The 22,068-nt window shown below is 36.3% G+C and overlaps 1 protein-coding gene across 3 annotated transcripts in view; it reads right to left on the bottom strand.

Annotated features, from left to right (window-relative positions):
• SLIT2 (slit guidance ligand 2) overlaps window positions 1-22,068 on the bottom strand; it is a 268,841-nt gene that overhangs the window by 73,910 nt on the left and 172,863 nt on the right. For all 3 annotated transcript variants that reach the window (XM_075499841.1, XM_075499842.1, XM_075499843.1), the window contains exons 8-10: window positions 20,693-20,856; window positions 18,243-18,381; window positions 143-214 (exon numbers count right to left, since the gene is read on the bottom strand). In XM_075499841.1, the coding sequence (XP_075355956.1) occupies window positions 143-214; window positions 18,243-18,381; window positions 20,693-20,856 (375 nt within the window). The remainder of the gene's footprint in view (window positions 1-142; window positions 215-18,242; window positions 18,382-20,692; window positions 20,857-22,068) is intronic.

Raw genomic sequence — 22,068 nt, 5'->3', positions numbered from 1 at the left:
AACTTTCTTAATTGCTCACACATTGACTGCAGTTCCTCCGTATGACCTTGACTTGTTTTTTATTTTCATATATAGATATATATACGTATATGTGTGTATATATATGAAAATTAAAGTTAAATCTAAATTATTGGGTACATACATTCTTCGAAGCTTTTTATATGGTGAGAAAGCTCCAGGAGGTATGACCTTGATTGAATTTTGTTCTAACCGTCTGCAAAAGAATAGCAACAACATAAAAATACAAACCCCAAGCCAAAGAGCAATCTAAAGCCATAGCAAACTAGAAGGGATAAACTTTAACAAAGAAGGCTGCTTTTGCTTTCTTTTTCAGCATAATTTTTATCTTGAGAAACAAGGTCAATTCATTTCAGTTTTCATTAAAAAATATCAGTTTTCTTCTGTAAAACCAAACCTTTTAACTTATAGAGTGTAATGTTGTAAATTAAACCCCAATTTTGATTTTGTATATAAAGAAAACTTATTTTCAGAGCACACAAGGTTTTTTTAAATTTAAGCTAAAATTGTCATTAAAAAATACAAACTTGAGTTAGTGTTAATTGAATCCCAATGTATTATTCACATACAGAGATTTTTATAGTAAGTTTTATTTAGAAATGTCTAAAGACTTCTGTGAGTTAATCATTGAAACATGCAAACCATAGGAAAGGGGAGAGGAATGTTCCTACAGAACAAATAACATATGTTGCTACCTGCAGTAAGGCAAATGCCATATTTTTACACATGCACACATGATTTCTTTAGATACAGTACGTAACACATTTTCTTTAAGATATAATACTAGGATTGCACAGTCACACTTCTAATTTCTTTAAACAAGTATTTTAACCTAAAATTGTAGTTTATGTTACTGGCCACGTTTTCTTTGTATGTATAGTGACTGTGACTGAAACTTGCCATACTGCAAAGTGTGAATTTGCTGATGGAAACAGTTTTCCAAGAATTTTTTGAACTTCCAGAGCTTTGCATATGGGAAATCTATGCTGATACAGACCTGTGGCCCACTTGCCAACAACTCAAAACAGATTCAGCAATAAGCACATTTAAAATAGAAGCTACTTCTTCACACACCACAGTATTTCATGGTTATGGCAGTGCAAAAATTTCTATATGTAGACATAAGGAATGAAACTATTTGTACTAAAAAGTACAACAGGAAAAGGCAGTATTATTCAAACTACATAACATGCTTATCTAATAAGCTTTCTATTTCCCTCTTTCATGCACAGGTATCAACTCTATGATCTATGTACATTAAGACAATGTCAAAAATCTACTTCATATAAGGAATCAAAATTCTGTAGAATTTACTGCATGATTTTAAATTACTCGGACATTGACTCAGAATTTAAGGTCAAAAAGCCTTTTTAAATCTAGATGCAGGAATATTAGCTATTTTTTTCCTTTTACCCTTGTCCTATTGACTCTCTTCTGTTTCACTTTTGCTCTGATAGAGACATAACAGTCTCTGTGTGTGCAGTGTAACTAATAAGCTCGTATATTCATTTTGAGTAAGCCTTTCCAAGAAACTATTCTTACAATTGTTCTTTTTGTAAAGTTTCTCCAGAGATCACAGTATAGCTGAACTGAAGAAAGATTTCAAACGTTGTGAAGTTTTGTTCAGATGGCTCTATTTATACATTTAATACTCAAAATCTGTTAAGTCTGACCATGCTTTACCTTAGCAGAATTTGTTCTTGAATGGCTTAGAAAGAAGCCAAGGGAAAAAAAAAGCCTCAAAAAATCTGCCTAACGTACAGAAAATCTCACTTCATCAGAGCTGTTTTAGACAGGGTTCATGTTTTAAAAAAGTCCTTAACTTGGAAAATGTTGCCACCTTGCTACAGTTTTCAGGTATATTTTAAACACTGCAGGGAATCCCATGGCACAAGACTGTTAACTTTTTCCATAAACACGATATTCTTTCATATGCTTTCTTCGCCTTGGCTGAGACTTTCAGACCCATGAAACACATTTTGCATCAGACCAGGAGTACTGAGTAGGCTATAAAGGAACAAAGTCACGCTTCTCCAGTACGCTTGAGTAGATGCAGAAGGCAAACATCTGAATAAGTAAAAACTTGCTTAAGTTAAAGGTCAAGACCAAGTTAGACCAAACCCAAGTATTTTCTGTTCTTAGACTACGTTTTTAGCTTAGTTTCCCCAGAAAATAAAGATTATGCATGCTTATCATCTAGGTAGTTTTCTACTCAGCTGGCTAGGTCAAAGAGAGGTAAAACCTTCAGATAATAAATTTCTAAAAATTTCCTTATTTTAGCAATGGGAACAAGTTGAGAAACCAAATTAACCCAGCCATGAAGGGAATGGCAGCCATCCATCCATTCCTGTTACACACTCTATTTGGCAGCAAACAACTGCCTAACCACCAGGGATAGCCTGACCAGACATTTATCAGATGTGTAGCTTTGAAAACCAGCCAAAGAATATCTTGCACAGGGAAACACGTAGGGCATATGCAGAGGACTGGAAAGGGGAGGGGGGGTAAAAAGGACAGCGAAGGACTAGGCCATATTACAGAGGAGGACTTGAATTGCTGGAGAGAGAGACACTGGGGAAAAATGCCTCTGTGTATATGGGAAAGACAGTGGCAATGCTCCCACATGAGGCTGTCACAAGCCTCATTTATAAATGCTGCTTATTAGCCCATGATGCAGAGATTTGTAACCTAGTGCTGGAGGGGCTCCAGTCTACGTTCACCTATCTTTAATCATATAATGCTCTTAACTAGACATGATATGGCATGTAACTCAAGACAGACAAGGTCTAGTGTTAAATTAAGACACAAAGTATTTTCCAGTTTACTCTTTTAATTTCAAAATACATTAGTTCTATAAACTGAACTACCTTACAGGATACATGTATGCCATTTTTTATGAGAAGATGGAATAGCAGATTTAATTTATGGTTGTCCAATTTGTCTACAAATTATATGGGTCCACAACCTGAAGAAGTCCTACTACACTACATTTCTGAAAGCTAATTTTCTAGCAGTTCTAATAGAGCGAACTACCAATTCACTGGTGGATATGTAAAATGAACTCCATGTCAGCTTTACCTAACATTTCCTTTTAGTGAGAAATTTATGGTCTAATAGACAGACTGTGCAGTGCTGGGATAAATTTACAAGCTCTTCTGGATAAAGGATTTGTTATAGTAGGATCACCTAAGTATGTCTTTTCTTAACTCACACCAAAGTGTACATGCTAAAACACATCACATTTTAGAAAATTAGATTACTCTAAGAAAGGAAAAATAAGATTATATAAATACAGACAAAAAATCTTTTACACCCCACTTTGTCTGCAAAGAAAGTAAATCAAATTCACATTTTCAAGCTTTGTTATCCTCTGATCTTCTGCTTTATCTTCCTAGAATCAACTGAATTTCACAGACTGCAAATTTGCATCCACTATTCCAGAGAAAATCTAATTAGATATATTCCAGGGTCACAAAGCACAGATAGACTAATATCTAAAGGAAATTTGCATTCTACTGATAAAACCCATAGTAATTAAAAACTCCTTTATATTAATTCCTCATATTAAATGAAATATTTTAAATTCTGGAATAGGATGGGTTGTAGTTATCTATTACTGAAAAATCAGCTATTTAGTGCTCGCAAATGACATGACCAGAAGTACCATTATATTACAGAAGAACAAAAAGCTATTATCAGTATTTTTCCATGGAACTTGTATTAAATTTTGTGCACAACATCTCCTTTCAAAGTCATCCCAGAAGTCATTCTTTTTTATAAATGATCATCTATGTATCATAAACAGTGCCTTGGCGGTTTCTTTTTCAAAAGCCACAGTCAATTTTAGTAGCATATTTAATAAGACAAGATAATGGAGGAAGACAGTTAAGTACATGCTTCATCAAAGCTTGCACTGCCTCATGTATAAGAAGTACTCTGCCCATCACTACACAAACGCTAATTAATGCTCTTAGTATTAAGCCTCCTGCTCCTTTTACTGTTTCACTTCAAAGAAGTCCTGCATCAATACATAAGTGTTTTACTGTCTTCTGACACTGCCAAACTGGTTGAAACCTTTTTTGAAGACTATTCCCTAATCTCTCCTATCTAGGAAATGTACTGTGAACAGTTCTTTTTCTAAATCTTTCCTCCCTGCTTATCACTGCAGATACTGTAATGTACAACCACCTACTATTCTAAGAAACAAAGGTGCTTCTGCAGTTGTGACTTCCAACCTAATCAAATCAAATCAAAGTAGGTCCCCAGCCAGTAGACGGATTCTTCCCACCCGGTCCCCAGAGAGCCCTGTGACATGTAAATCACTTGACACTTTCCAGGAGGATGCTGTTCTCTACTCTAAGCCTGCAGCACACCATTACTGATTACTACTTCCGCACTTACAGAGACAGACAACATGCTTATTTATACTGACACTTTTAAACTAGCTTATTTTCCCACTATAAAAAGTCATTTCTATGAAAGACTTCTGCACCACGAAAGAGGGCAGACTGGGAATGAAGAACACCCTGTTCTCTACAGAATCATTTTTATTTTAAATCATGCAGATGGGGTACAATATACGAAGCCCACTCAGTAGAGAAAGGTAAAAAATACTGCACAGAGATGTGCTGCACCTAAATGCACGTTAAGGGGTCAGCGATATATCTAAAAAAAAGTATTTCATAACAATAAAATAAAATAAAACAAAACATTTTCCTTAGGAAAACATAAATTTGAATATGGAGAAGCAAAATAGCTATATATTTTATAATTAAATAATCAGAACATAGCATCTCGATTAAGTAAATTCAGTCAATACAATAGTGGCTTTAGCAGTTAATTAATCTATACTTTTAATTCCAGTATCTACTCATTTACAAAAAGTCTGCAAGAAGCTTGTCAAGAAATCCCAAAAGAATTTTTACTACAGAGAAGAAAGTGTAAGCTGTGCAATGAGTCTGATGTATTGCACAGATGCTGATTATGCATGGTAATAAAATTGACAGCTCTTCTTTGCATTTTCCCCATCTGCTTTTAAAGTAAATGGCAAAAACAGCTGTCAGAAAACAGAAAATAGATTTCAGTGATGGGATTCAGTGCAGCTCCTGAATCTAAAGAACTGCAATACGCAGCCAACACATCTCTCATCATATGCAACATCTGCCAGGTTTTGGGGGTTTTTTTGTTTGTTTTTAAAATAAGGAAATAGTAATGGTCTCCCTTTGCTACAGGAATCCTTGAGGCTATTAAACAAAGTACCTTTTTTTCTGTCTCAACAACTGCACCTCCAGAGTGCTTATATCCACTAAATGTCGCTTCTAACTTTAGAAGCAAAAGAATTCTGTTGAAATCTGTGATATCATCCATGTCTAACAAAACAAAAGATGTATTTTGAATGACTATATTACTTGCATTTTAAAATTTCAGGCTCTAATTCCGTGTATTAATAAATCTGGTTGACAGTTCCCTAAATATTTGCATATAAAGAATCACTGTTAATGTTGCCCTAAAGCTTGCAAAACTGTTAACATCCAGTCTAATTGTTCTATCAAATATTTCCTCAGGGGATTGATTGTAAATGACAGACGACTCCTTAGCCTGCATTACATCAAAAAAGTAACAAGAGTTGTCATTCTAAAGCTATTAAACAATTCATTGCATTTACTCAAAAGCAAGTTCCAAACCTGCATTTGTTTAATTTTTCATCACAGAAAGGGCCGTCTCATGCTCGGAACCCTACAGCACCATTAATGATGATAGCCTTTACATTCCTTAATTGTTACAGATTCAGGTTGTAGGCAAAGTGCACCACTTCTTAAAGAATTATTTGCTCAGTACTTTGGCATCTGTCAGAGTGCAGCTCCAGTGCAATTAGCCTGAGTCACCTAGAGTCAAGTTAAAGCCTCTCTAATTAGCCTATTTTTGATGAGAGTTGTTATAGTACAAAAACTACTTGAGCTGTTCAGAGTAACTGTATTAAGTTCACAAAAATTAGATGTAATCCTGCTACACTCTTGGCTCATCACAAGCAGTGACTTGTCAACCTGTTCTCATTGAGCAGAAACACCACTAGCTTGAGAATCCTGTCGTCGTGCTACAGACAGTGTGGCAGGAGTCCTTACAACCTGTTAAACAATACATGGACTTATGCCATAAATTTGCCACAAAAATCTAAATGAAGTTTTTTAACTGAGAACACTTTTCACAAGTGTTTGCTGCTTACTGGACCATATATTTAGCAACACGTAAATAACAAAGAAAGCACTTAATTGCTGATGAAACACAAAATAGTGAAAAGTCAGCATCTGTAGTTTCTTTTAGAGTAACTTCACTCGTATTATTGCTGAGGAAAAGTTATCAGTAGTGAAGAGCCATATGTGAAAATAAAATCTAAGAGTAACAACACCTTTGGAGTGTGGCACAGCTGTCAGAGATCTATGAGGGTTTTTCTGGAAGAGCTAGATGGGCCTTCTCCAGCTTCCCTTCATGCTGTATAAAATATTCATTTATTCCATGCTTGAGTTATTTTCTTTCCCTTGGCAGACTACAGAGAGGTCTCTCAAGGTGCCTCTTCTACTTCAATACCCACCAGAAACTTGCACAACCGCCCCAGAGGTGGAACGGTCTTCATTCTGTCCAGTACCTACTTCCAGTGTCTCTGGAAAGCAGAACTGGTTTCACATGTTTCTTGTCCAGTTGTTGTGTTCTGCATCTCTATGTCCTCTTGACTGTTGAGATTATCCTCTGTCCTCTGAATTTAATTAGTTTTTAAGATAGGACACAAGGGTATGAAGAAAGCCAAAGATGTGAACAATGGCAGCATAGAACACATGCTAATAAAGAACAGATTAAATATTCTACCTACAAAAATGTCTGACAACTAAAATAAGAAAGTTTAAAAAAAAAAAAGCATAAAGCCACATGATTTACCAGTAATTTTCAGATTAGGAAGATACTTGAGTAAAAGCATGACAAATCATTTCTCTTTGTGTTGAGCAGACAGGATTAGCTATCAAATTAGCAAAACCATCTATTTTTGAGGCAATGAAGTGGAATATATTTTAAGTTTTGCCTGAGAAATGTTAAGGTAGGAATCCCAAAGATAAGTTAAATGCAATTCAGTATTGTATTGTATTGACAAATTAAATATATTAAGGTAAAGAATTTAATAACTTAATAGATTCCTTTACCCAATTTTAATTTTTTTCACATTTATTCAATACATTGCCTCATGGATAATGCATTTTTTGTTGTTCACATGTAATTATTGTGTGTTTATATGCATATATCATATGAAAGATGTTAAGGTTTTAGGAAATTTCTACATTTTTGATAAAGCAAACAAACCATTTTGTTTTATACTGCAATGGGTATAAATACTGGTTTTGCTAAGAAATAATGACCTTCCCACGATCAAAGAAAAGCATATAGAGAGAACTGTACTCACATCACTGATGCCACAGATGCTGTCTGAACTGAGTGTCACTTATGACAGGGAGTGACAAGTCATAAAACCTTTCCAGTAAAATTATGAAGTAGTCTTAGTTTTATTTTCATGCAAAGATTTTCAAAGTTAATGGCCGTATTTGCATTAACAGACTGAACAGGGCCAGGGATGGCCTTTAAAAGTAGGTGCTGCAGAATGTGGAAAAGTTCAGTCACAGTATATATTGATACTAAAATTTTAGTTTCATGTCAGCTATTTTGCACCAGATATTTCCATTTCATTGGGATCCTTTTTTGGTCCTCCTCCGTATGTAAAGCCATACTCCTGTGCATTCTTTTGAACAAACTTCTAGGGAAAAGATAAGCGTATAACTAATACATTATAAATAATAATAATGCATCTAAATATCATGTACTCTTATTTGATATAAGCTTCTGGACATAAAAATGCAGTAACTTTTAAGCAAAACAGAAGCAAAAGCTCTATATTTCACTGAAAAATCAGAATGCCTCCCCAGTCCCCTGGTAAAAAATTTGAATATCAAATCCAATGCATTAGTCAGGCTTGGTCTTAAAAACACTGGTCTTAAAAACCTTTGGGAAGTGAGGAAGATAAGAGAAGATTTGAAGAAAAGTACACATGAAGTACAGTTGAAGAGAAGCATATATGAGAAAAGTTAATTTTAAAAACATGGCAGCTACATGAAATTGTTCAAAAGTTTGGAACGTTAGACTAAGAGCTGAGAAGATGTTAGTCAGATCATGTGAATTTGTCAAAGGGGCATTTCATAACAACTCCACAAGGTACTTAGCTATGTATCTTCTTATGCACTTTATTTCAATCCAGCAATTTCTGAAAATTCAAAAACTGGCACATTTTTCTGGCTTCCTACTGGCCAAAGTATGTATCGGTATTCATAAGCAACTGAATACTATAATGATTTTAATTTTTTTATCCATAAGTAGACATCACCTTTTCACTTGACACCTGCATACACTGGCAGTATTGTATGCATTTGTTATATCAGGGATTAAGGAAAGATTTTGATAAATCAGAAAAGTTTCAAAAAGAACCATAGGAATAATTAAATGGCTGTGAAACATTTTATAGTGCGACCAAAGAGATCTATCTATTTAGGGTAGCATCAGAAGGTTAACATATATTTTCTGGAAAAAGATAGACATGGTTATAGAGGAGTATTGCAGCCAACTAAAAATCTTAACAATTCACAGTGAAACAAGACCAATGACTATGTATACATATGTATATATGGAAACCAACTTGGCAAAACCTTTCCAGAACCTCACTGGATGTGCAAGACTTCTGACTGAAAGCTTACCTGTTCAAGAGGTAAATGATATTTATGAGCTAACATTCTGTAGACGTCCTAAAAAGACCAATGTTTTGATTTAAACTAGAAAGCAGAAGCAAATGCAGACACTGGAAAACAATCATCAATTTAATGTCTTGTAACTTATTGCATCCTCCCCTCAGCGTTCGGACCCATTCCTTTCAAGCTGCGAAGATGCAGAGTTTGCTCTCATTTCTGTCAGGCTACTGTAGACAGCCGAATCACAATTTGAGCTGCTAAAAATAGAGAAAGCTGCCTTATCTCTGACATTTCAGAGTTTTCCTGCTATGTGAGTCTTTGAACTGTCTTCAATAAGTGTGCCTAAACCCTTGCCAAGTGACCTTTCTCTGTAAAAGGTCATCCTTAGAAGCATCTTTGCATCTCAATGTAAGAGCCCCTGTTCAACAGCTATTTATTTAAGGCTGTACTTTGGACTTTTAGCTAAGGATGAATTTTAAAAGACAACACAAATGGTAAAACTGTACACATGCCAAGCTTACCTTGTAAAAGATATATAGATAGAGCTCCCAGTTCTCAAATAATATTCTGCATTTATGCAAAGCACTTCCCCAGTGTCTGCACTGTGATCAGGTCACTTGTCACTCTATCTTGGTTAAACTCTATCTGTCAAGTTCCATTCTGTCAGATCTCATTTCCTTTCCCCTCTTTTCCTTCTTTCTTTTTTTCCTCTTTCTCTCCTTTCCCCCCCCCCCCCCCTTTAATATAATTTGAGTGAGAACCAATCTGTGAGAACCAATCTCAGGAGCTTTTAACCCTGCTTAATATCACATGGCTCACAAAGATGTAGTTGAGTGCTTGGTATAATACACAATCATTAATCAACAGACTTATGAAAACAAAGTATAAGGGAGAATGAGATGGAGAAAGATTAAAACATTAAGAAAAAGAGTAGAAATAAGGAAGGTAAGATGAGACAAGACTGAGGGGACAAATTAGGAAACTATCATGGGAAATGTAAATAAAGTTATCATGAAACAACCGTACAGCTTCCAGTTCTGGCATTCAAACATTAGAAAGCTCCATTCACAAGAAAGAACAACTTTATCTTGAAGGCCACAGTAATTAAGAAGTCAGTGGCTTTTCACTACACTAGATTATGAAGGTGAACTGTTAAAATTCCTGACTCCTATACGTCTTTTTCATTTCATATATTATGTGGTTTAGGGTTTTTTCTGCCCCTTACAAAGACTAAAAAATTATTTATACAACTGTTGCTTAGTTAACAGTGGCAACTGTCCAGTCACACTCTCCTCCAGCAAACCTTCCTCCTCCCCAAAACACCAATGTAGTGACTGCTATCCTGCTAAAAAGGAAGCAAATTCAATTAAGTCCTGCCTTTGATTATTTAAATGGTTTTAGTATAAACAAAAATGAAGGAAAAAATCAATTTAATTCCATGCTTGTTTGCTTAAATAATAATTTATACAAAGCTATGGTCATGAGAGCAGGTAATTCCCTCCCTCATCCTTAGAAACACTTACTGCAATTGTATTTATTTTCTTTTATTCATAATACTACAGTAAGGAAAGAGATTTTAGAACCACTTTGACTGGTAGTTCAAGCCACAGAAGAGAAGAGAAAATCAGAAGAATGTAAGAGCAGCATTTTCATGAGGTAGTCTAGCTCATTAATGGCTTTTTGGCCTCTTCTTTTGAAATAAGAGCCTGTCACTTACTCACACCATTCTGAGAGAAGGTACCAGTACAATTAATAGAATTGCTGCTGGGTCGCTATTTGTAAGGTTTCTGATAGTCTGTTTGAACATGTGCCAAGAAGTCTCCATTTGAAGGGAACCAGAGTTATTTCTGCCTATCATTCAAAGAATTTTCAGGCAGAAGGTGAATTCTAAAATGCAACCAAGTGAAAAGAGATTAACGGTGCTGAAAAATTAAAATGTGGAAGGAATGCCTGCATAGAGGCTGATAAATGCTATCGCCATTAGAAAGGCTATACTTTCTAAACCCAATTAAAGTAATAGTTTTGAACCTTAAGAATGACCTTTAATGCCTTTAATATATAAGCTCTATGACAAAGGAGGAAAGCGCTAGGTGCATTAGACCACTGCAATTGGTTAAGCTCAATAGACCGAACATGCCAATGAAAGAGCATCCCATAAAAAATTCTGGAAAAGGGGAGAGGTTTAAACAACAAATCTAAATCAACTTAAATTATGATGTTTCTAATGAATGACTAATGTATCATGCTTTGCTTAAGTCAATGGAAAAAGGCTAAACTAAGGCACATTAAATAATAAAAGTTTGAAGACTATTAATATGTAACATTTATGGGCAATGTATTTTGCATCACAACATTTACAATACAAACATTAAAATAATAGAGCTATTGGAAATTTTTTAAAGTTCCCAAAATGTTTCCTGCAGGTCACCCATGGTTTGAAACCTTTGCATTTGGCCCAGAGGCAAAGGTGCATCTGTGCACCTTTTTAATTCTATGCTTCCTGCAGAATTAGTAGGTGCACTAAAACTGGTGGAGTCTTGGTGCTCAACCAATTACTTTGTTTTTTAAAATACATATGGAATATGAAGTATTTCTTTTTCAAATAATATCACACTGATCGGACAGACCCGAAAAGAAAAGCTTAGGTATTCTTATTTAGCTGTATGTGAGTTTATTTAGATAATAAAGAGGAAAATTAATTTTGCAGAAAGGGTGTAACTGGTACAGATACAATTGTACTAAGTCAATAAAGATTAAGAATTACATTTACTGAGATGTTGAATACTTAATTTTGCTCTGAGCTTTATCACACCAGAAGGGAAAAAGAGAGGACACTGCAGGCTTTATTCTCCTTCCATTTTCACTGGCAGCTACTTGGAGATAAGCAGTCCTGTTACTGAAGGCATCTTCCCAAGAGGCACTTGGCAGACAATGCATTGCCTGCTAATTGACTTCACGCAACGGGAATTGCTAGCATTAGCCAACTGACTTCTGTACCAATTGAGAAGTCAGACAGAGCAGTACGACAAAACCCCCTCAGCAACACCCTGATGGTCACCAGTAAATCCAACTGCACTGGAATGAAACAGCATTTCGGCAACTGGCTCTGCCTCCTCCTGCTCCCACCATCACAGAACACCTGCTTGTTCCTCAACCACTTCAGCTTCCAGTGCAAACTCATTTTTCTCAGTGGTTCAGGCTATCACACCAAACTCAGAGGCAGGAAGGCTGCAGTGCAGTGCAGTGCAAGCACGTAGTCTCCTTGCCAGCTCTGCTACAGAAGCAGTAGCCATCAGCAGAGAAGACAGCTCCTACTGTCTTAAAATGTCATCCCAAAACAGTTGTCTAGCAGAACTATCAGGGCAATGCAAAGTCATGACATCAGTATTAGACTCTAAACAGAAAGCCTTTTCTTTTAGTTTACCCCAAACAGCTAAGTCAGAGCTTCAACAAGCAAAATTTTACTCAACTGAAACTGCCAAGGTTTAATATGTAAGAAATTCAATATTCCATTTAAAGGGGTTTTTAGCATATTATTTAGATACAGGTTAATTTATCAACCCCCTGGGAAAACAAAAAAAGCATACAATTGTCAACATGGCATGTACACTTTAAACCTGCAGTTTAATTATATACACCAGAAGGACGGAGCATAACAACATTATTAATATCACTTAGATTTTACGCAGCATTGTCCCAGATGGACTGACAATGTAACGAATACAAAGTATTTTCATGCAGAAACAGATCAGACAACATTTTATTTAAAGGAAGTTTGTGTTGGGCAAAGAGAAAGAAATCAGTTCTTCATAGGGTACTGAGGAGTTGAATGAGGTCAGGCTTTCCATTGAGAGATGGGATGGAAGAAATGGATGGAGAAGATGGCAAAACATCACAAACCCACAAGCATGTGTTGAAGGCAAACTTCACAAGAACCTCAAGAAAAAAATAATGGGATTATGGACCTTCAAAAACTAAATATGGATTATATTAAGAGTAACCTGCTAACCATATAAGAACAAAGAAATAAGAGGCAGAAATGGATGGAAAAATGAAAACTAACAAAAATAAATTGACAAATTTTAAGCAACTCTATAAAGGAGGGCTGACAATAAAGTTTAATGTCAGGCTCATGGGAAAAGGTTACTCACATGAGATATAACAAAGCAAAGACAAAAGGCAGAAAAGATGTAAGCACCAGAGGTGTTTGTGGACCATGAAGTTGGCTGAAGCATAACACGACAGGCTGGTAGTACTCAGCACTGGATTCTGCAAATACAGCCTATAAACAGGTGACAACATTGTAGGGCAGAGAAACTTGTTCAGAGTAATAGAATTTGAAAGCATTATGGATTTTTCAAATGTTCCTGTCAATGAAGTATGTTTAGAAAATCAGATTACAATGTTCAGTTGAAAATGCAGATAAAGATTGACAAATATGGAAAAGTACTGAAAAGATCAGACAACATCTGGCACGTGTAAAATAGAAGTATAACACCAATTTTCTTGTGGTGTGCACAAGAATCTGGTGATGGTAGTATAATAAGGATGAGTGAATAAATAATAATTTGGCTGTTAAAGCCTGTACATCCTTCAGAAAACAACAGGGAACCAGCAAATTTCCCTTTCCCTTTCTCCCTGAGAACTGGGGAGCTCCTGCCAAAGCATGTGCTTAAAATGGTGATTAAGATACTAAAGCCACATGTGTGGGAACTGTATAACGGTGGTGGAAATACAGTGCTCACTATACCCTTCTACCTTGTGTTCAGCAGCCCCTCAGCATTCTCAATGCTACCATGACAGCATGGTCTTATCTCTTCAAATGTTTACTGCCAGCTACCATTTTGGCTTACTGACAACATTATCACATAAGGAATAAGCGAAAAACCAGATTATTTTAGGGGATACAATCATTCTTTCTAAACTAATCTCAAGGGGTTGCTATAAGCAACAGTTGCAAAGTACTTCTTTAAAAAATGAAGCTTTAAAACACTTTTCTTGTATGGTAACAATATAGGAATGTCACAACCTTTCTCCATGTTGAAGTTAGTTAAAAGCAGAGAGGACTGAAGTCTTTCATAGAGCATCTTTAAAAAGTAACATACAACTGCATTCAATGTTCATACATGTCTGTGGATGGAATAATAGGATTACATCTATGAACTTCTGGTTCCTGACAAAACTGTAAGAGCTAGGAAAAAAGGCCTAGGAGCCTTCATGGATAGTTCAATGGAAAACATGGTGCAATGTGTACAGGCAGTTAAAGAAAGCAAGTGAGTATTAGGTTGCAAAAGGCAAATGAAAGAAAACTAAAATTCCATTAATATAAAGTGATGGTTCACTATCAGCTGGAATATTGTGTTCAATTCTAGTCATTGCAGGTCAAAAAAAATTAGAAAACAGAGAGTTCAGAGAAAAAGAAGGAAATTAATTAAGACATGGAAGGTTTTGGCATCCAAAAAGATTGAACGGATTTGGAGCAATTAGTTTAGAGAAGAGATGAATGAGGGTGGCATGCAAAATAGAAGGTGGCAGGACAAATTATGAACCTGAATGCATTTTCCCTGCCTCTACAAAGACAAAGGAAAATTAATGAAATTTTAAAAGACTGTATTTTAAACTGGAAGATTTTGAGCGCAACCCCCTCCCCCACAATTTATTAGCTTAAAATAACATGAAGATTAAGAACATAGTAGGGTTCAAAGCAGATTGGATGTTTCAAAGAAAACCTTTTTTCCCTGAAAGCTATGTAAATTTTCAAGTTTCAGAAAAGAACCCCAACACACATTGGGAGCAAGGAAAATATTTGTCCTATTGGTGTTTTACTTCTGAAATTGTATATTGCTGTTTCCAAAACATTCTTCAGGGACAACTGATGCGGGCCACTGGCCAGGGTGGAGTGCTGGTTTGATCCAGTCTTGTAGACTTCCCTCACTTGATTATCGGTAAAACCTTTTTTACTCCATAAATCACTCATTCTCCAACCTCTTCTCTCTCTCTCACTCTCTTCGACGCTCAGATGGTAAATATTCCTGTCACCCATGACAATCATAAAAGAACTATCACTAATTATTTTCCTCACATTAAAGCAACCAGTATAGTGTAAAGCTTTCCCCATACAACCGTTAAAATAAACTTATTTGTCAAAATTTCAACTCCTCGTCAACCTATTGACAAGGAAGCAGCAAAGATCATGTGATTCTCATCAAACACTCACAAGATCCTCTACCCTAATTCTTCCACTCAGTTTATACCTCAGTTTCAGAGCCTTTCATGTGCCTTATTTTATTTCTTTCTTTTCCTGGACATTTCTCTCCTTACCTTCCACTCAACTGGAAAGTTTTGCTCTCACTGTATGGTAAGTGCAGCCCACCATTGGCTCAAATCATATCTGAATCCTTCTGTCTACTTTACTCAAAAACTAAGTCAGTCATTGAAGTCCAGTTTCCTCATCACACTGGCATTCACTGGTATGTATCTGTTTGACATAGAATAATTATTGAAGTTTGGCTTTCTAATGTTCTATGTTTTCTTGTACCAGATTTTGAATAAACTTATGTTCATATGTCTTGTGGCATGAATGATGTTATTTAACTGTGCAAAATACTGTGATCTGCTTTTTATTTAGCCAGCATTTACAAACTAGATACAATACAGATAGATATCAGATAGTTTACACTGTATCACTATAAACTATACACACTGCAGCACAGTATGTATACTATACATATTTATAAGCGCACACATATTTATCTATATTAATGGATTATGGATCTCAGAATGTGCAAAGGTCTCACCCTGGGATTTGAACACTGCCCACTCTAGCAGGAAACAGTCAGCCTTGGTTTGCAATCAGTTAAATGCTTAGCCAAATGCTGAAGGTATTCAAATATGGTTGCTTTTACTCTCCAGACCAATAAAATGCTGACGATCATACCAGTCCATGCTTAAAACTCAACAGCATTTCTTACATAGAAAGTATAGTGAACAGATTAGTGGAAAACACCTTTCCATTCTGTAAACTCCCATTTGCTTTTACCTTATACTCATTTCTTTTAACAGTGAATTCAGAGTCAACTAGTAACTTCCACATCCTATCATTTCCTTGGGAGTGATCACCCTTAAAATAAAGATTCAGGAACACCCTTGCAATCTCTAGTACTGAATTTCTCAAAGGAGTACAGATGTTAACAGCATCTACCTCCACTAAACTATGTAGGTCTAGAAGGTGGTGATGCAAAAGTCAGTATTCCAGTGTCTGTAATCGCCATTCACTGGTTAGCTCCAGTGGTTAGCACTGGTTAGCAGCAGAAATATAGTGGGGAATGTTTGAGACATACTCCCTGCTTCATTCTTGTAATATTTTTCCCCCCTTCTCTTTGCACACGGATGTGCATATGCAAGTAAAAAAGCCAGTATACGACTAGTTAAATAATTAAAACAGTCTGTGCAGCCTTCCAAGGCACTGTGCATGGATTTTCTGAAGTAGTCCCTTTATTTTCAAGCAAAGTGTTTTCTTCCGAGAGGAGTGAAAAGTAGAAGTGTTTGTATTATATAGCCAAATGACTGAATTGGATCAGGTAGGGTCAGCCAGGTCAGTCTTAACAGCAGTAATAATGAACTGACAGACATGATTATTATTCACATCCTAAGAAGAAACCACAGTACTTCCAATTCTGTGAAGTTCAAAAACACAGGTCAGATATCAACAAGCCATGCGATTGCCATAAAATTGTAAAATTCTATTTTATCTTCTAAAATCTCATTGTGGAGGCCTGTTTTTAACCTTTCAAGAAGATCTTATGTACAACAGATAGATAGATGTATGTTTGAGACCTCTTCCCTTTCACTTCAGGCATCTGTTCCCCTTGTCTCCCTTATCCAAAATTCTTAACATCATCTTATATCATCAAGGTGCTCATAAGGTTTTCATTCTGAATACTCTAACTCATTTACTTCTAGCCAGACCCTCCTTACCAGGCTGAAGGCACAGCTACTTTCCCACTATTTCCCTAAAGGGAATTCCCAGTTTTGCTTCCAAAACACTCTGCTATCCTCAGTGTAGAAAGATGCTTATGTTGCTGAGTCCCTGCCCATCTTGTCAGCAAGTTCACCTTTTGCTTTTGTTCTTCCCCTGCACAGAAGACAATACAGCAGTCTTTCCTTCTGTGCCCACACGTCTCAGCCACATTGTTCCTGAAGCCTACAGGCCCTATAGCACCTTTGCTACGACTCTGCTCTACGGTCAGGACATGGTTGTACTTTTTGTAAATGTTTGTGCTGTACATGACATATTACACAACCTTATCAGCATGCATGCTCTTCTTTCCACAGGTACATGGTGTTAACACGTCGACTATACCACAGATCCCATTCAACCACCTTACTTTTGCCTTCTCAGATTACCCTCTGAGGATACCGCTTTAGCAGAATACTTATTATGGGTGGTATAGGTTGCTGATCTTTCATGCAAAGATATGCTTCTGTAATAGAGAGTCTGATGAATAAAGTGACTGAAGGTGAGTGTCGTGGTTTAATCCCAGTAGGCAGCTCAGCCCCACACAGCCGCTCGCTCACTCCCCCCCGCCATGGGATGGGGGAGAGAATTAGAAGAGTGAAAGTGAGAAAACTCGTGGGTTGAGATAAAGACAGTTTAATAAGGAAAGCAAAAGCCGCGCACGCAAGCAAAGCAAAACAAGGAATTAATTCACTCCTTCCCATGGGCAGGCAGGTGTTCAGCCATCTCCAGGAAAGCAGGGCTCCATCACACGTAACGGTTACTTGGGAAGAGAAATGCCATCACTCCGAACATCCCCCCTTCCTTCTTTTTCCCCCAGCTTTATATGCTGAGCATGACATCATATGGTGTGGAATAGCCCTTTGGTCAGCTGGGGTCAGCTGTCCCAGCCGTGTCCTCTCCCAGCTTCTTGTGCACCCCCAGCCTCCTCGCTGGTGGGGTTGGGTGAGGAGCAGAAAAGGCCTTGACTCTGTGTAAGCACTGCTCAGCAACAACTACAATATCCCTGTGTTATCAACACTGTTACCAGCACAGATCCAAAACATAGCCCCATACCAGCTACTATGAAGAAAATTAACTCTACTCCAGCCAAAACCAGCACAACGAGCAACCCTGAAGGCAAGGGGGTTTATAGCCTGCAGTGAAAAGCCACCGCAGAGAAGCAAGTATTCCCGAAGTCTTTTAAAACTAACTCAGAATGCAGTTTTAACTATGGACTGTGAGTAGTACATACAAAACTAACTCATAAGAGAACAGAAAGGTCTTAAATATTTTCATATACCTGCATATTTCCTTTTATATCTGAATTTGAACATGTATTCCAAAATTCCTACCCTGCATAATGCATGAATTTATACAAATAATAAAAATTAATACATAGGAAAAAATTGTTTTCTGCAAATTCATCGAAAAAAAGTCAGATTACGCACATTTCAGTAATGGTTTCTGGAAGGTTCGTTGGGATCTCAGTAAGGCCTTTCCCACGACAGTCCACAATGTTGTTACTACAGGTGCATGCAGTAGGGCAATGCAAGACACTGCAGGACGGAGCCATGAAGGACTGGTGGCCTGAAAAGGAAAAGAGTTTCTCCTAAAATTGCACAATACTGTCAAACAGTAGTCCAGTCTACCGCAACAGTAAGACATCACATTTTACTTGAAAAATTTAAGGCAGAACTTCTAGAATAAACATTGTACCTTATCAATACTTTCAAATTGCATTCATTTAAATACCGAATTAATAGCAACATGTTGACACAATACTAAGAGATGAAAGACAAATGCTCAGCTACTGTGCTAGCATTACATAATTTTTCAACTTAGCAACTCGCATTCAAAATCATCTTGTTAAAGATGACTAAGTGTGATACATTTTTCAGGTGTATTTTATTTATTCTGTGGTTTTAAAAACGAATTACTGATTTATTCAGTTTTTGTGTAGTATTAAAAATGCATGTCAACAGAAATGAATGAACTTTTCTACAAAAACTGAAGGCGTCCTGCTAGTTATATTCTGTTCTGCAAATATTTAGAGTATAGTCCTTCAGTTATATATTGCTTACAGACAATTCTGGAGTTATGACATCTTCATTCAGTCACACAAAAACAAATAAAAGCTTTGACTTCACAGTTCATACTCTCACTCTCTGTGTTAGCTCAGCAGACTCCGTTCTCCCACAATCTATCATTCTTACTAACTCAGGTGGCTAATTTACATGACTCCCTCCCCCCCCCAAGTTCTTGTGCTATATGTTAAACTTGGCATTTATAATTGCATTTAAACATAATGACTTCATATTTAGGTATGTTTTAGAAAGTAAACAACTTATATTTTCCTGCAAATAGATAGACTGCACATTTTATAATATGTTAATGCACTCATTCTTGTATTGATTTAATGATACAGAAAGGCACAAAGGGATGAGAAAGGCATGAAGCCCTCTTTCTTTCTTTTTTTATTAAGGTAAAAAAAGCTAGAGACTATTTTGAAATTCTCAGGGAAAAAAATTTCTTGACTATGAAACCACAACTTAATCTAAGATCTCTCTTCCTATATTTAATGTCATATATTAACATAGGAAGGGTACATTGATAACGTAAGTTGCAGCCAGTGCTGTTCCTACTTACAACTTCAAATAACAACTGCTCAAGTTTTAAATTACTGAAAAGGTTAGTCTTTTGAGATAGTAGTTCACAATATAATCATTTGATTTCACATTTATGTATATGTTACAAAAGTACAAACAGCTGCCAAAACTAATAATACATACTACTCTTTTTATACTAACAGGCAGGAAATATTTCACCTGCCTTTGTTAAACAAAAATACAGTGATCCAGGGAGAAAACATGGTTATTCCCCTTCTTCAAAATCAGCATTATAATGACCAAGTTATAAAACTGTTCTCGACACTTGGGCTCTGCAGCCATACCATTTACAAATAAGATACATGAAGTGATCTTGTTAGGAGCCCTTTTAAATGTACATAAAGGCAGAATTAATGGTAAGAATACTGTTAGCAGCTGCCATGCAAAGATGGCAGTGCCTTACACTTTGATGTCAGAGGCCGTTTAATAAGGACAAAACATTGTGTTCTCCATAAAACTCTTTTAAAAGCATAGATCTGTGCAAATTTTGGCATATTTGGCAACAGGCTTCTGGGAGTCTGCGGAAAATCAACCAGTAGAAACAACCCTGCTGAATCACTGAAAAGACAGATAGCTATATTCCAGCTGGTTTTTAATGTTTTTTGAGGAAAATTGAAACAGTAGACAAAGTTTACAGAAAATTTTCAATCTGAATCTAAAAATATTTAAATAAGAAAGATAAACTTGCCTTCTTCCTCATCTAGAAGATACGAATAAAGGAAAAAAATTGAATAGAGAAAATGTGATTAGTAACGAACTGTTAGTCATTTCATTATTTCATATCAGAAAATAACCTGATGCACTAAAGGATATCAATAACATTCAGAAAGTTACTTAGGGATTCAGAATATTATTTAAACTGCAGAAAATAACAACAAGAAAAAGCAACAACCTGTAAAGTTAAAAAAGAATAATTCCTTATTACTAAAGGCCTTATGTTCTCAGTCAGTGCACCTTTTATTTCATTTTCCGCATTTCTCCCCCATAATTATACTTTTAGAAGGCTATATAATCTATGTGAATGCAGCATTTACACAAAATTTGTAAGGGCAGAAGCACCCCACACAAGATACAAATAGTGATAAAAATGATTAGTTTATTTTTTAATAAACATTAATGCTTGGATTATGCAAAAGCTAGCAAAAGGCACCATGCAGCACTAGCAATCATCACTGAGCTGTCGGTAGGTGTGTTTTAAAACAGGACTCGGTGAATGAATCTGGTTCCCTTACCGCTGCAGACAAACTCCCGTTTTTGGACCTCGGCTACGTTGTGTCCCCGGAGGTGGGACGGCCCCATGCACTGGGTGTAGAGGCCAACCCGCGGCCGCTGCCGCAGCCAGTCGGAAAGCCAGGCCAGGTGGCAATCACAGTAGAGGTTGTTTGAGTGAAGACGGCTGCATGGAAAGAAACACATCAATACCTTTAAATTAGGAAGAACAAATAGAAAAGCAACCGATTTGCCCAGCCCCCCCTTCAGCAAGCAACTATGCCAATTTATTAATAAAAATTGTTAACAAGAAATCAATTTTTCAAATGTTTCATTGACAGTCTGGAAGTTAAATGCTAATAAATAAAACTATACAAGCAGCAAAATTACTTTTTATTTGTGGTCTAAGTAATTGAAAGAAAAAAGAAAGCTTCCTAATAAAGTAACCTATCTGTAATGTCTTTTCTCTTGTCTAAAAGAAAGAAGTAAATATATAAGAGCTTGAAAGCTGCCGTGGGACTCTTTAGTCCAGATCTGTACAAATAGTGAGTAAGACAAAAATGCCTCAAGTAAATTGCCCTATAGTGATAATATACTGTCAGAAAAAAGAGTTAATAAAAAGATTTGGTTTCCAATTAGATATATCTGTAAGTCTGGCCATTATTAGTCTCTATAGAAACAGCCTGCAAAATCCCTTTAACAGGTCATATTCATTTTCTGCTGAACAAGACAGAGTAATAACTCAATATAAAACACCTTCTTTCACATCCCTTTTCTGATTTCCTCTCTTTTTGTTTAATCACAGAAAGGGGGATTAGCTGCTTTTGGCTCCTAGGGACCTACGTTCTAAGCAATGCCTGAAATTAAAAGACCAAATGGCAGCAAGCGATGGAATTAAGTAAGTCGCCTCTCTGTTGGCAGGGTCCAACACAAGACCATGGCTCCTTGCCAAGTGGCAAAAAGCACTTTGCCATTGATAAAATATCAGACAAATGTATTCACTAAATTAGGTAAATTACTTTTCTCTGGCTCTTACTTTTCTCTGGCTCTTACATTTTCTCAAACTACAGAAAAGGATGTCCACAGCTATAAATCAAATCCTTACTCAGAATCATCCGTAACAGAATAATGTCATTTTGGTCCTTTTTAGCTGATGTGCTCAATCCTAACTAAATAACTGGAAAGGAAGTGCAAGAAAATCAGAATTTAGACAAGGGGTCTAATTAATCCATTAAAAAAAAAAAATCTGTAAATCAACATGAAATTTGTAACCAACATAAACAAAACATTTTAACTAACTCACTTTTTTCCCCCTCATAAATGACTAGAAATTAAAGGCAATGTATTTTCCTGTACTAATTCTTGGGTGGGTGCTTTGCAAATATAGCTCACAATACAG

This window comes from Mycteria americana, chromosome 4 (genome assembly GCF_035582795.1).
Source record: "Mycteria americana isolate JAX WOST 10 ecotype Jacksonville Zoo and Gardens chromosome 4, USCA_MyAme_1.0, whole genome shotgun sequence".
In the NCBI taxonomy this organism is placed as follows: Eukaryota; Metazoa; Chordata; class Aves; order Ciconiiformes; family Ciconiidae; genus Mycteria; species Mycteria americana.
Note: the sequence above shows the minus strand (reverse complement) of the source record. Positions and strands in the feature narration are given on the sequence as shown.